The 13,200-nt window shown below is 44.7% G+C and overlaps 1 protein-coding gene across 1 annotated transcript in view; it reads left to right on the forward strand.

The window, feature by feature from the left end:
- The window catches only part of LOC145413649 (lachesin-like), a 170,592-nt gene that overhangs the window by 152,652 nt on the left and 4,740 nt on the right, over positions 1 to 13,200 (forward strand). Inside the window, exons 9-10 of the mRNA XM_080283310.1 lie at positions 1,879 to 1,980; positions 9,646 to 9,787. Coding sequence (XP_080139436.1) covers positions 1,879 to 1,980; positions 9,646 to 9,787 — 244 coding nt within the window. The remainder of the gene's footprint in view (positions 1 to 1,878; positions 1,981 to 9,645; positions 9,788 to 13,200) is intronic.

Below are 13,200 nucleotides of genomic sequence, written 5' to 3' on the forward strand. Positions count from 1 at the left end.
TTGAATGTTGGTGTGTTAGAAATAGTGACTTGAAAAAATGGCCGAGTTTTTTTAGATTAGGTGGATTAATATACTGTTTTTCATTCCCTCAATTGATCTTGTGAAAGTGTTGTGGTGTGAGTGTTTATCCAGATGATGTCTTCTCTTGTCTTCTTTCGTCCTTTCTTCTTTGCCGTCTTCGTCTCTCCTTCCTCCTCCTCTCACTGCTCTTCATGTTTCTATAGCCTTTCCTTCATTGTTCTTTTCTTTCCCTTGTTGTATCTGTCTTTCCTTCCTTCTCTCACTCCCCCATTTTTCTCCTTCATTCGTAATTCTCGCTGTGCTGTCTACTTCATTTCCTCTTCCTTCTTTTCTCACTCTTCCATATTTCTTCTCCTTTCCTCCATTATATTCTCTTCACCATCTTTTTCTTTCCCTCTTACTCTCTTTCTCTCTCCCATCTTTCCTCTTCTTTAACTATCTTTCCTCGCTGTCTTCTCTCCCTCCCTCCCTCACTGTCCCATCTTCCTTCTTCTTTCATATCCTGTCTTTTCTTCCCTGTCTTCTTCTCTCCCTCTTTCTCTCACTCTCCAGTCTTTCCTCTTTTTACCTCTATAATTTTTTCTATATATTCTCTACCCCGTCTTTCTTTTTCCTTCTTTTATATTTTTTTTATCATTTGTCTTCGCCTTTTCCTCCTCCTCCTCCTCCTCCTCCTCCTCCTCCTCCTCCTCTCTCCTTATAGTTTTCTTCCCTGTTTTTGTACTTCCATAATCTTTTCTGTATTGTCTTCGTGTCTCTCTCTCTCTCTCTCTCTCTCTCTCTCTCTCTCTCTCTCTCTCTCTCTCTCTCTCTCTCTCTCTCTCTCTCTCGTCTCTTCTTCCCACCATTTTCCTTCCTCTCCTCCACCCTCTCTCCTTCCCTTCTTTTCTCACCTTCTCCCTTTTTCCTCTCCTGTCTGCCTCCCTCTCTTCTCCCATCTCTTTTCCTTGTATCCTTCTCTTCTTCCTTCTCTCTCCTCCAGCATCAGTTTTCCTGTCTAATCTTCTCTTTCTATTTTCCTTGTGCCTTTTTCTGTCTCCTCTCCTGTGTCCTTCCTTCCCTTTGTCTCTCCTTCTCCTTCCATCTCCGCCATTTTCATCTGTTCCTCCTTCTCTCCTCCCTTTCTCCTTCCCTTTCTCCTATTCCCTTTCTTTTCCTTCTCCCCTCTTCTCCTCTCTCCTCCCTTCCTCTCTCCTTTCTCCTCCTCCCTCTTCCTTCTCCTCTCTCCTGCTCCTCCTTTCTTTTCTCTCCATCCCTCTCCTCCAGCTTTTCCTGCCCTCTCTCCTCGTTTCTTCTACCTCTTTCTCCTCTCTCCTCAACTCTCTCTCTCCCCTCATATTTCCTCTCTTTGCTGCTTCTTTCCTCCCTCTTTCCTCCTCTCTCCATCTCTCCTCTCTCTTCTCTTCTCTGCGTTTCCTTCTAGTTCCTCTCCTTGCTGCATCTTTCCTCCCTCTTTTCTCCTCACCTCCTCTCCTCTCCTCATCTCTTCTCAGTGACCCCCTTCCTATTTCCTCTCCTGTCTCCTCTCTCCTCCCATCTCTCTCTTTTCCTCTCCTCTCCTCTCCTCTCTTCTCTCCTCACCCCTTCTCTTCCTCTCCCTCCTTCCCCGCTAACCTCTCCTCTCCTCTCCTTCTCTCTCCTCTTCTCTTCTCTTCCTCTCCTCCCTTCCCCGCTAACCTCTCCTCTCCTCTCTTCTCCTCTCTCCTCTTTTCGTCCTCTCCTTCCTTCCCCGCTAACCTCTCCTCTCCTCTCTTCTCCTTTCTCCTCTTTTCTTCCTCTCCTTCCTTCCCCGCTAACCTCTCCTCTCCTCTCCTCTCCTCTCCTCTCCTCCTTCCCCGCTAACCTCTTCTCTTACAGCTCGTCCCCCGAAGGCGCCCAAGAAGACCTCCCCGCCACACACACGTCTCAATGATATCGGTGAGCGCCCCTCCAAGCCCACCATCTTCCCCCACGTCAAAGGTAAACACTAGTCACGAAGAAGTGCAGGGTGTGGAGGGAGGCGTGGAAGGTGTGGAGAAAGGTGGAGAAGGTGTGGAGGAAGGTGGAGAAGGTGTGGAGGAAAGTGGAGAAGGTGTAGGGTGGAGGAGAACATGAAAGGGGTCGTAAGTGTAGTTGTGGAATCAAGGGAAAGTGGAACCCGGGGTGGAAGGTGTGGAAGGAAGTGCGTAGGTGTAGGGAACGGGGGTGGAAGAAGTGGAGGAAAGGTAGAAGCAGGGGTGGAAGGTGTGGAGGGAAGATGGAAGCAGGGGTGGAAGGTGTGGAGGGAAGATGGAAGCAGGGGTGGAAGGTGTGGAGGGATTGGTGGAAGGAATTGAAGGGGATGGGTGGAAGACGTGAAAATTTATAAGACACAAGGTGGTAATTTCTTGCGACCCCGTATTGAAAGTAAATGTGGAAGGAGAAGAGTGGAGTAAGTGGAAGAGAGCAACTAAAACTGTAGGCGGAAGGTGTGGAGGTAGATGAGGATGGTGAGGTGGAAGGTGTGGGAGCAGGTGTGGGGGCAGTTATAAGGTGGATTTCAAGTGGAGATGCAGTAAAAACACTTGTGGAGGAAGAGGTGGAAGATGTGGATAGCAGGGGTGGATGAAGGTGTGGAAAGGACAGGTGGAAGATGTGGAAGGACAGGGGTGGAAGGTATGGGATGCAGGGGTGAAGTGTGGAAAGAATGAAGGAAATTGGATGGACAAGGGTGTGGGGTTGGGGTGACAGGTGTGGACAGGTATGTGAAGCAGGTGTATATGGGGATGTGTGTGTGGGGGGGGAGGGGGGCTCTGTTCGTTAATAGCCAGGTGCAGTCAGAGTGGAGGGTTGATTTGACTAGTAACCAAGGAGACTCAATCTTACATCGAAAGGTCGTTGAATTTCATATATAGTATTCAGATTGTGAGAGTGGACCAGGTCTCTCAGATGAAAACAGAGTATAATAGTAATAGATGTGGAGGCAGGTGTGGAAGGTGTGGAGGAACAGGGGTGGATGGTGTAGTGTGGTGGTAGGGGACAGGCGTGGTGTGGTGCGGTGTGGTGGTAGGGGACAGGTGTGGTGTGGTGCGGTGTGGTGGTAGGGGACAGGTGTGGTGTGGTGCGGTGTGGTGGTAGGGGACAGGTGTGGTGTGGTGCGCTGTGGTGGTGGGATTAGCTATAAAAAGTGTAAATATTCAGCCATAATTCACTTCATCACCTCCAGTAAAGCATTTCATATATCATCTTTCCAATTTACAACCCATTTTCAACGTAAATTATACTCATTTTACTCCAGCCTGGCCTAAAATTGCCATCTCCTTATCTTCAGTGCTCACTTAAAACAGTATATTAACACTAGAAGACGATGCTAGTCACGAGGAAGTGCTGTGGTAAAGATATGGAGCCGCGCAATGTTTTTCTGCCACTGTGCTGCGTGAAATAGCTGCCAGTGGACGAAAATCTGGGCCAGGATAAGGTGAAAGGGGTAGGTGGGCCAGGTTAAGGTGAAAGGAGTATAGTTTAGCAGCGAAGGGGTTAATTTAAGGTCGGTCCAACCCCACCAGGTCGAAAAATTGAAACTAAAAATCGTCTGGTCATAGAAAGAATAAAGAAAAGTGGCGTCTAAAAGTAGAAAGAATTAACTTGACGAAGGTTTGGCTCAGGAATCAAACTTTCATGAGAGACAAATGCGAGTGTGGTGCTGGGTGTGAGAGGAAGAAATAATTGAACATGTTGAAGCTCACCAACGGATACGCTCCACCGACGATGATGCGAGAGCTTCGTTGATGAGCTGTGGGTGTGTGCTATCCAGTAGACGCAAAGGTGGAGATGTGGAGGTGGATGATGGAAGTGTGGGAGCAGGTGTAGGGTGGATTTTAGTGGAGACATTGCAGTAGAAATAGGTGTGGAAGCAGAGGTGGAAGGTAGCAAAGGTGGATGAAGGTGTGGGAGCAGAGGTGGAAGGTGTGGAAAGCAGAGGTGGAAGGTAGCAAAGGTGGATGAAGGTGTGGGAGCAGAGGTGGAAGGTGTGGAAAGCAGAGGTGGAAGATGTGGAAAGCGGAGGTGGAAGATGTGGGAGCAGAGGTGGAAGGTGTGGGAGCAGAAGTGGAAGGTGTGGACAGCAGGGGTGGAAGATGTGGAAGCAGAGGTGGAGGGTGTGGGAGCAGAGGTGGAAGGTGTGGAAAGCAGAGGTGGAAGATGAGAGAGCAGAGGTGGAAGATGTGGAAGCAGAAGTGGAAGGTGTGGAAAGCAGAGGTGGAAGATGTGAGAGCAGAGGTGGAAGGTGTGGAAGCAGAGGTGGAAAGTGTGGACAGCAGGGTGGAAGATGTGAGAGCAGAGGTGGAAGGTGTGGAAACAGAGGTGGAAGGTGTGGAAACAGAGGTGGAAGGTGTGGAAACAGAGGTGGAAGGTGTGGACAGCAAGGGTGGAAGATGTGGAAGCAGAGGTGGAAAGTGTGGACAGCGGGGGTGGATGAAGGTGTGGATATCCAGTACGTACTTATATAGGATCATCTTTGCAATATAGCATCATAAAAGCATCATAGTCTGTTGGCTTTTGCGTTCCTTGTAGTCGGGTCGATAAAGCATCATTGTATATAGATTTAGGAACAAGGAACATTATCTCATATCTACTCTTTCCCTCCTTTCCCTCCCCAAACAGTCTCACGTCTTCTTACCCCCTTTTTCCTCCCCAAAACCTTCATTCCCCTCTAGTGAGATGGTCTCCTGGTTTACGATTATTCTGTGTTGTGGTTCCGTATTACTCTAGTCAGTGAGGTGTGATGGTGATTGTAGTTTAGGCAAAAGAATCGCTGCCTGATACCTTCTGATTCCTACTTTTTACCTCCCTTCTGCCCCCCGACCTGCATCCTCTTCGTTTATATCGTCTCTCTTCTTTAGTATAATCCCTGTTGTGGTTCATGTATTACTGCAGTCAAATTCAGTAGGTATGATAGTTTAAACACAAGGCAATCGGACACACTACCTACCATTTCCCTCCTCCTCCTCCTCCTCCTCTTCCTCTTCCTCCTCCTCCCCTGACTTGCATCCCCTCGGCTATATCGTCCCCCCGCTTTACGATAATCCCTTTAGCGCGGTACCGTAGTGGGGGGTGCAGGGAGATAGGGGAGGGAGAGAGATTTATTGACGTCATTATGTCCCGCCCTCTCCCTTCTCGCGGATCCACCTGTCTTGGGGTGGGGACTTTCTTTTTTTTTCGGTGTTGTTTTCAGTGACCCCTTCACCTTGAGGACCTGGTGCTGGAGAGGGACGCCTTCAGGTGGTGGCACAGATGTAACTGGGTGGTTCATCAGTCTGGTTATATATACGTCCTTCAGCTTCCTCTCTATCCCCCGAAAGGAGGATGGTGGACTGCAGAGGAAGGACAGATGTTGCCTGCAGCCTACTGTGTTTACTTTCCTATAAGCCTGATATTGAAACTATTACTACTACTACTACTACTATTACGACTACTACTACTACTGCTACTACTACTACTACTACTACTACTACTACTTGTCCAAATACGTTCTTTTAGTTTCATTTTTAGTAGTAGTAGTAGTAGTAATTGTAACGCCAGGCACATCTGAATGTGAACCCAGTGGAGTGCAGGCTGAAGTTGCCCCTCTCCTACAGTCCGCCCTCCTCCTTTAGGGGGATAGGGAGGGATCTGAGGGACAACGGGGCAGTGAAGCAGCCCAGTTATATCAGTGCCACCACGTGAAGGGGTCCCTGAAGCACCAAAATTAGCACAAAGTATCCAGTATTGCAGCTCAGAGTCCGTTTATAAAATCCTTAGACTAATCACGTTTATCAAGACTTCTAATGTAAAGGAAAATGATCTTCGTTTTCACCATATACTAATCACATACAATTGTTCGTCTGATTTTTTTTTATTCGTTGTGCACCAGTTTTTCATACCATTGCACCGAATTTTCGACTTATCCAAAAAAAAAAGCATCCCAGAGAGTGAGATGTTATGTGTGGTTTGATTTTTTATTGTTTTTTGAGTTTGCATAATTTTTTTTCTTTTTATTTCCATGCTTTTTTTGGGTTTGGTTTGTCTTTGTAGTTCTTTTGTTTTTATTTTCTTTGCAAATGACTGGCTGTGTTGCATTCTTGCCCTGTGCTGTTGTTGCTGTGTTTTGGGAGCACTTAAATGCACTCTGGCAAAACACACACACACACGCACACACACACACACACACACACACACACACACACACACACACACACACACACACACACACACACACACACACACACACACTTATCTGCAAAAATGAACAGAAAACGGAAGGGCATAGCCTTTTCAAAATTGCTCTCGCTCTCTCCATTACCCACTGCCCCCCCCCCTCTCTCTCTCTCTCTCTCTCTCACATTCCATTGCACAATCACCTCTCTTCACCCCGATCCCAACCCATCTTTTTTCCCCACTTATATCCGCAACCCCACTCTCTCTCTCTCTCTCTCTCTCTCTCTCTCTCTCTCTCTCTCTCTCTCTCTCTCTCTCACACACACACACACACACACACACACACACACACACACACACACACACACACACACACACACACACACACACACACACACACACACACACACCACCTCTTTCCATTATCAATCTCTTAAATACCTCACCTCATTCCACCTGGCCAAATAACACGCATTCTCACCTTAATGATCACATTCTCCAATCTCTTATGACGATTTTTTTTTTCGATTGGGGGGGAAGGGGAGGCACTGAGATTTAAAAATTGTATTATTTTTTTTTATTAATCTCTTCACTCCGATGACGCTTCCTGTTAATTTTTTCCTTCTTCTAATCATTTAATATAAACCTAGGAAAGATATCTAGTAGTAAATTATCCAGCAAAATAATATAGTGCTTGCCTGCGTCAGCCTTGGTCACCTAATGGCTGTTCTTCATGCTGCTCGATCTCTGGCAGCCTCTCTATAAAGACATCTACTGATAGAGGCTTTAAGAAATCTGTGTCTAAATCTTGGTCATTCATTTATATAGACTAACAATTCTTCCACGCCGGTTCTCCACGCTGCTCGATCTCTAGCAGCCTCTTTATTCACTACCTTATCCTTGAGGTCACAGTGTATGATCTTGGCGGTCTTGGATGTTAAGGAAGCTCCCTAACGTCTTATCCTTAGCGATTTATTTTTGGATTCGGCTGGTTAATATTCTTTTGTACGTTACTTATGGAAATTATGGTGATATTAGAATTAAGTAACAGAAGAGGACAGCAAGGTGCAGTAAGCAGCATAAATCGCTTAGACAGAGGTGTTAGGGAGCTTCCCTTACTTCTCGCATGCTGCCTCACCTTCCACACCTCTCACCCTCCACATCTCTCACCCTCCACACCTCTCACCCTCCACACCCCTCACCCTCCACACCCCTTACCATCCACACCCCTTACTATCCACACCCCTCACCCTCCACACCCCTCACCCTCCACACCCCTTACCATCCACACTCCACACCCTCCACATCCCTCACCCTCCACACCCCTCACTCTCCACATCCCTCACCCTCCACACCCCTCACCATCCACACCCCACACCCTCCACACCCCTCACCCTCCACACCCCTCACCCTCCACACCCCTCACCCTCCACACCCTCCACACCCCTCACCCTCCACACCTCAGGCAATAGTAATATACCATAAAATCACGTCACCGATATAGAGGTTAAATTCTTCGCGATCAGTAAGCCTTTGTTTCTTTCTTTTTTTTAAGCCAGTGGGTAAGGGGCTAATGCAGGCTTTATCTGACCCCTGTGTGTGTGTGTGTGTGTGTGTGTGTGAGAGAGAGAGAGAGAGAGAGAGAGAGAGAGAGAGACAGTATTTTAAGTTTATTATTATTATTATTATTATTATTATTATTATTATCATTTAGTTTGTAAGCCTGTTATTGTTATTTTCCATTTTTGTATATTAAGCTTCCAGGGAAATTTTGCTTATCTCAATTATATTTTCATCTATTTCATTTATCTATTTTTAAAACTTATTTATTGGTTGCTTCCATTGTTTTTTAATTGTTTTGATGGCCTCTTGATTTGTCTGGGGTTTGAGGCTTGTTTTGTTTTTTGTCAATGTATTTCTCTTTGCCGTTTTACTGTTTTTCTTTCCTTTAGTACATGCCTTGGTGTTTTAAAATAAGTATAATCATTTCTTTACTGTTTTTACTCTAACCTGATCTAAAACTGCCATCTCCATCTTAAGTGACGAGTTGTAACAGTGAATTAACACTAGAATATGGCCCTAGTCACGAAGAAGTGCTTTGGAAGGATGTAGAGCCGTAGCATTTTTCTGTCACTGAGCTACGTGAAATAAGCTGCAAAAGGACGAGAATCTGGGCCACATTAGACTGAAAAGAGTAAAATTGATCCTTCAGCGTTGTAACAGTGAATTAACACCTGAATATGGTCCTAATCACGAAGAAGTGCTGTGGAAAGGATGTAGAGCCGTAGCATTTTTCTGTCACTGAGCTACGCGAAATAAGCTGCAAAAGGACGAAAATCTAGGCCAAGTTAGAGTGAAAAGAGTAAAATTGATCCTTCAGTCTGACTACACTTGACGTCACCTGAATTAAAAGATAGGGAGGGGTCTTTGCCAGGTGAATGTAACCAGAGTATAGTTTTTTGAGTTACGTTTTTCTTTGCATATTTAACTGTATTATTTGGTACGTTGGAGAGGGACGCCTTCACGTGGTGGCATTGATGTAACCAGGCTGCGTCGTTGCCCGGTTATACATTCATCCTCCTCCCCATCCCCTGAAAGGATGGTAAACGGGGTATCTTCAGCCTGCAGTCCACTGGGTTCACGTTTCAGATGAACCGAAGGGACACATTATTTGCTTTTTTCCCCACGTGTTCTCCCTGACTAAATCGGTTATCTGATTATGTTACGTTTTATGTTGCTTATTTTGCCTTACTTTGGTGTGGGGGAGGGGGTATTGGAGGCAGGGCAGCTTGATGGAGAGGGTGACATGGAGGCGATTTATTTGTGGCCACCCCTGCAGGGATTAAAGCGTCAGGAGATGGATAGATAGATAGATATAGAGATAGACATAGGTAGTTAGACAGATAGATTGACAGATTGATTGATAGATAAATAAATAGATGCTTAATACTAATTTCTGTTTATCGTGTTGTTATTGTTATTTTTATCACCTACAGTTTGGTTAAAAAAATATTAATCATTCATGGGCCAATCTTTTTATATATCATGGTTAATTTCCTGACTACAGCGTGGTTCAAAAAATATTAATACTTCAGTGAGTCAATATTGAGGGTTGGTAGTTGCAGTGTTATGAAAATTCTTGTTCATCTCATCTTTTTTTTTTTTTTTACGTGTCACACATTAACTTCATCTTCTTTTACCACTTAATAAAACTCTTCCTCATCTCCCACGTCATCTTTTATCATTATTAAAACTCTTATTCATCTCCCACATATACTTTTTACCACTTATTAAAACTCTTCCTCATCTCCCACGTCATCTGTTATCATTATTAAAACTCTGCTTCATCTGCCTCGTCTTCCTTTATTACTTATCTTTACTCATCTCCCTCCTCGTCTTTTTTCCCCACATCTTTTATTATTATTCCTGTTAAATCTCTTCCTCTTCCAATCTTTCTTTTTTTCCTCACAGGCATGTTCCCTCCCAGCCACGGCAGCGCCAACTATGACGAGTCGACCCAGGCTTCTGTCTCCAGCCTATCACAGAGCAGTAACACAATCCTGGGCCTCCTCCTTGGCCTGCTCTCCTTTCAGCGTCTCTTGAGGGGGAGCTTGTGAGTGCCATGATACGGTTATGTGAAGTTTTGCGTCATTTTTAGGCGATATTTCATGTGCTGGCCAAATCTAGAGGTGCAGAGGGGTGATGGAGTGGTGTGTGTGTGTGGATTGATGGTTGGTGTGGTGGTGGGGGTGACTGTGGCGATGATGGTGGTGGCGGTGGTGGTGATTGGAGTGGTGGTGTGGTGGGGGTGACTGGGTGTGTTGTTACTTGGCCAATTTAGTGTGTAGATATCCCATTCCTTTAAATGAAGCTGACTAATTAGACAAACCAGCAGGCAAATGACCTCGTAAATGACTGAATAAATGAACGACTCTCTGAAATGTAAAACTAAATGACTAGACACATGAGCCAGAATGAATATGAATAACTTTATATAATAACTTTGTATAAACTGACACACCAACTAGCAGACACAGGAACCTCGTAAATGAGTGAATGTGTGAATGAATGACAAGCTGAGGACTGTGAAGAACTAGACACAAATGAACCAGGAATGAATGACTGTGAATAACGTGATATGAACTGAGAAACTAAGTCGCTGACTCGTTTTATATCTTGTAACTGGGTACCCTCTTGACTAAATATATGAAGGGTTGAATGAGTGAGTGAGCGAGTGAGTGATTGACTGACTGACTGACTGGCTGACTGACTGACTGACTGACTGACCTCTTCTCCTCTTGTCTAAAGTGATCTAGGTGTACATACTTAAATCCCTAAGTGATTGAAGTGTAATGCCTTGTGTGTACATTTTCAAGAGTACTTTCCACTCCGTGTGTACATTTCCACCGCTCACTTGCAGCTTCTGGCGCTCAGCAGGGTAAGATAAGGAGTTGGAAATGATAGGGAAATGACTGATATGAATCCTAATCAGAAATGTATTAGAACTGTGGATAAGATGAGGTGGAAATGAGAAAGAAACGACTGATATAAATCCTGTGAAAGAGGAAATGAGGCTCAGAGGTAATGATGATATGACTGTCATGAACCCGAAATCAGAAATGTATTAAATCTGTGAATCAGATGAGGTGGTAATGATACGGAAATGATGGACAAAAATCCTGTAATATTGACAAGGAAATGAGTCTCAGAAGACGTAATAATGAAGAGGAGATGACTGACATGAATCCTAAATAATAAATCCATTGAAATTGTGGATCAGATGTGGTGGAAATGAGAAGGAAATGACATATAAATCCTAAATCTGGGGTGTATCAAAACTGTGTCTCAGAAGATGTGGTAATGACAAGGAAATGATGGACGAAGCTCCTGTGGGACTAGGAAGGAAATGAGGCTTATGTGTGATAATGATGAGGACATGACAGACATGAATCCTAAAAAAGAAATGTATAGAAATTGTTGAATCAGATGTGGTAATGACAAGGATATCTATCTATCTATCTATTGTCAGACGCCTCAATCCCGTTTGGGGTGGCCACAAACAAATCGCCTCCAAGTCGTCCTGTCCCCCGCCATTTCACTGCCCTGCTCCCAACTCACACCCCCCTCTCTCATATACCTCTCCACCCCATCCCTCCATCTCATCCTCGGCCTCCCCCTCCCTCTTCCCCCCTCCAAGGATATGTTGAACAAAAATCAAGTGAAAATGATAACCACGGCAGATGAGTGTATTAGAACTAACTCTATAGACTGCTCTGTGTGGCTGTATTTGAGAGAGGGGGTGTGTAAGCTGGGGGGAGGGCAGCGAAATGGCAGGGGGGAGGGATGGAGTGGAGAGGTATATGAGAGAGGGGGATGTAAGCTGGGGGGAGGGCAGTGAAATGGCAGGGGACAGGGCTACATGGAGGCGATTGGTTTGTGGCCACCCCCTACGGGATTAAGGCGTCTGGTTATAGATAGACATAGATTTTTACTATCGTTTATTGATTTTAAAACTGTAAAAATGTTCAGAAATATAATGCGGTTTTGGAGTGACGCCATTGAACTGTTATTTCATGTGTAAATAGACGGATTTACTATATATATTAAATCTTCTCCCGTGTGATGCTAGAGAGAATTTATAACCTGTATGAGGTGTCAGGAAATTAACTAAAATATATATATAGTGTCTTGTGTTTGTATATAAGAGATATTTTTAGGTTGAGCATAATACGGGCTGGCCCATACACGGCCCTCCACTACACCCTTGCCTGATGTTACTGTGTTGGGGCACGGCTCAGTCTGCTGATGAGGGCGTGGATGTGACAGTGGGAGTAAGAAATAAATGGTAGAGGGGATGGCAGTCTGCTAATGTGGGCATGGATGTGGCAGTGGGAGTAAGAAGTTAATAAATAGTCCTTGTTAGTGTGGATGGCTAAGTCTGCTGATGTGGGCGTGGATGTGGCAGTGTGAGTAAGGTATAAATAGGAATAAGAAAACAAATGATAGCAGGATGGCTCAGTCTGCAAATGTGGGCGTGGATGTGGCAGCGGGAGTTTGAAACAAATGGTACAATGTAGACACTGATAACCCTGAGTCGACCCCAAAATACACAAGGAAACGCCTGACTGGGTGTAAATGTAGCGCTATGTATGGAACACCTGTATTGCAAGTATTGGATAGTCTGCTTTGGTTTACATTCATATCATGTGTATAATTGTTGGTACTGTCCCACCCTGAAAAACAAGTTCCTGTGAGTCTTATGTTTCCATTAAATAAGGCATTAAATTTTTACCTGTGGCTTTCATTCACCTGTGCTTTAATCTACGTACTTCCGGTTGTTAATTAATTTACATTCCAGGGACTGAGAATTCCAGGGGCTTAAATGGTGAGTGAGTGAGTGTGTGGCCCATTTATTTGGAAGGATTTTAGTGTTCTTTTTTTTCTCTCTGGACCCTATCTCACCCCACACTTAGGTGAGAAATAAGGTGTAGATGATGATGATGAAGATGATGATGATGATGATGATGATGATGATAATGACGACACGGTTTCCAGAGTGTAGAGAAATTAATCACCAACTATATTAATGAAAAAAGAAAGTACCAAAGGCTGAGATTTAACAGTACTTGTCCCCTCCCCCCCAAAAAAAAATAATATGCCTGGACTCCTTGCCTTTAACCCTCTCAGCCCGTGGACGCAATCTTGTCTATTTAATCATGCCCTTACCAGACGATTTTACTCAGCTTTCGAGGGCATCCTGGTGGTGACGGGGTTAACGAAGACTTCATCTAACCCCTCCTGTTCCAAACCCCCCCTAAACAAAATCGTCTTCTTTTGGTAAAGAAAAAACCGTCTGAAAGAGAGTTCGAAAATAGAGGGCAGGGGGATTACAGTAGGGATATCTGAATTAATCCCTCCTGATCCAAATCCCTCCCACAGCTTAACAAAATCGTCTAAATTACATAAAACCGTCAGTGAGAGTTCAAAAATAATTATACGATAGGGGGATTGCAGCTGCGATATCTG

Source organism: Coenobita brevimanus, chromosome 12, assembly GCF_032717465.1.
Source record: "Coenobita brevimanus isolate Jiangsu-jjx chromosome 12, ASM3271746v2, whole genome shotgun sequence".
NCBI lineage: Eukaryota > Metazoa > Arthropoda > Malacostraca > Decapoda > Coenobitidae > Coenobita > Coenobita brevimanus.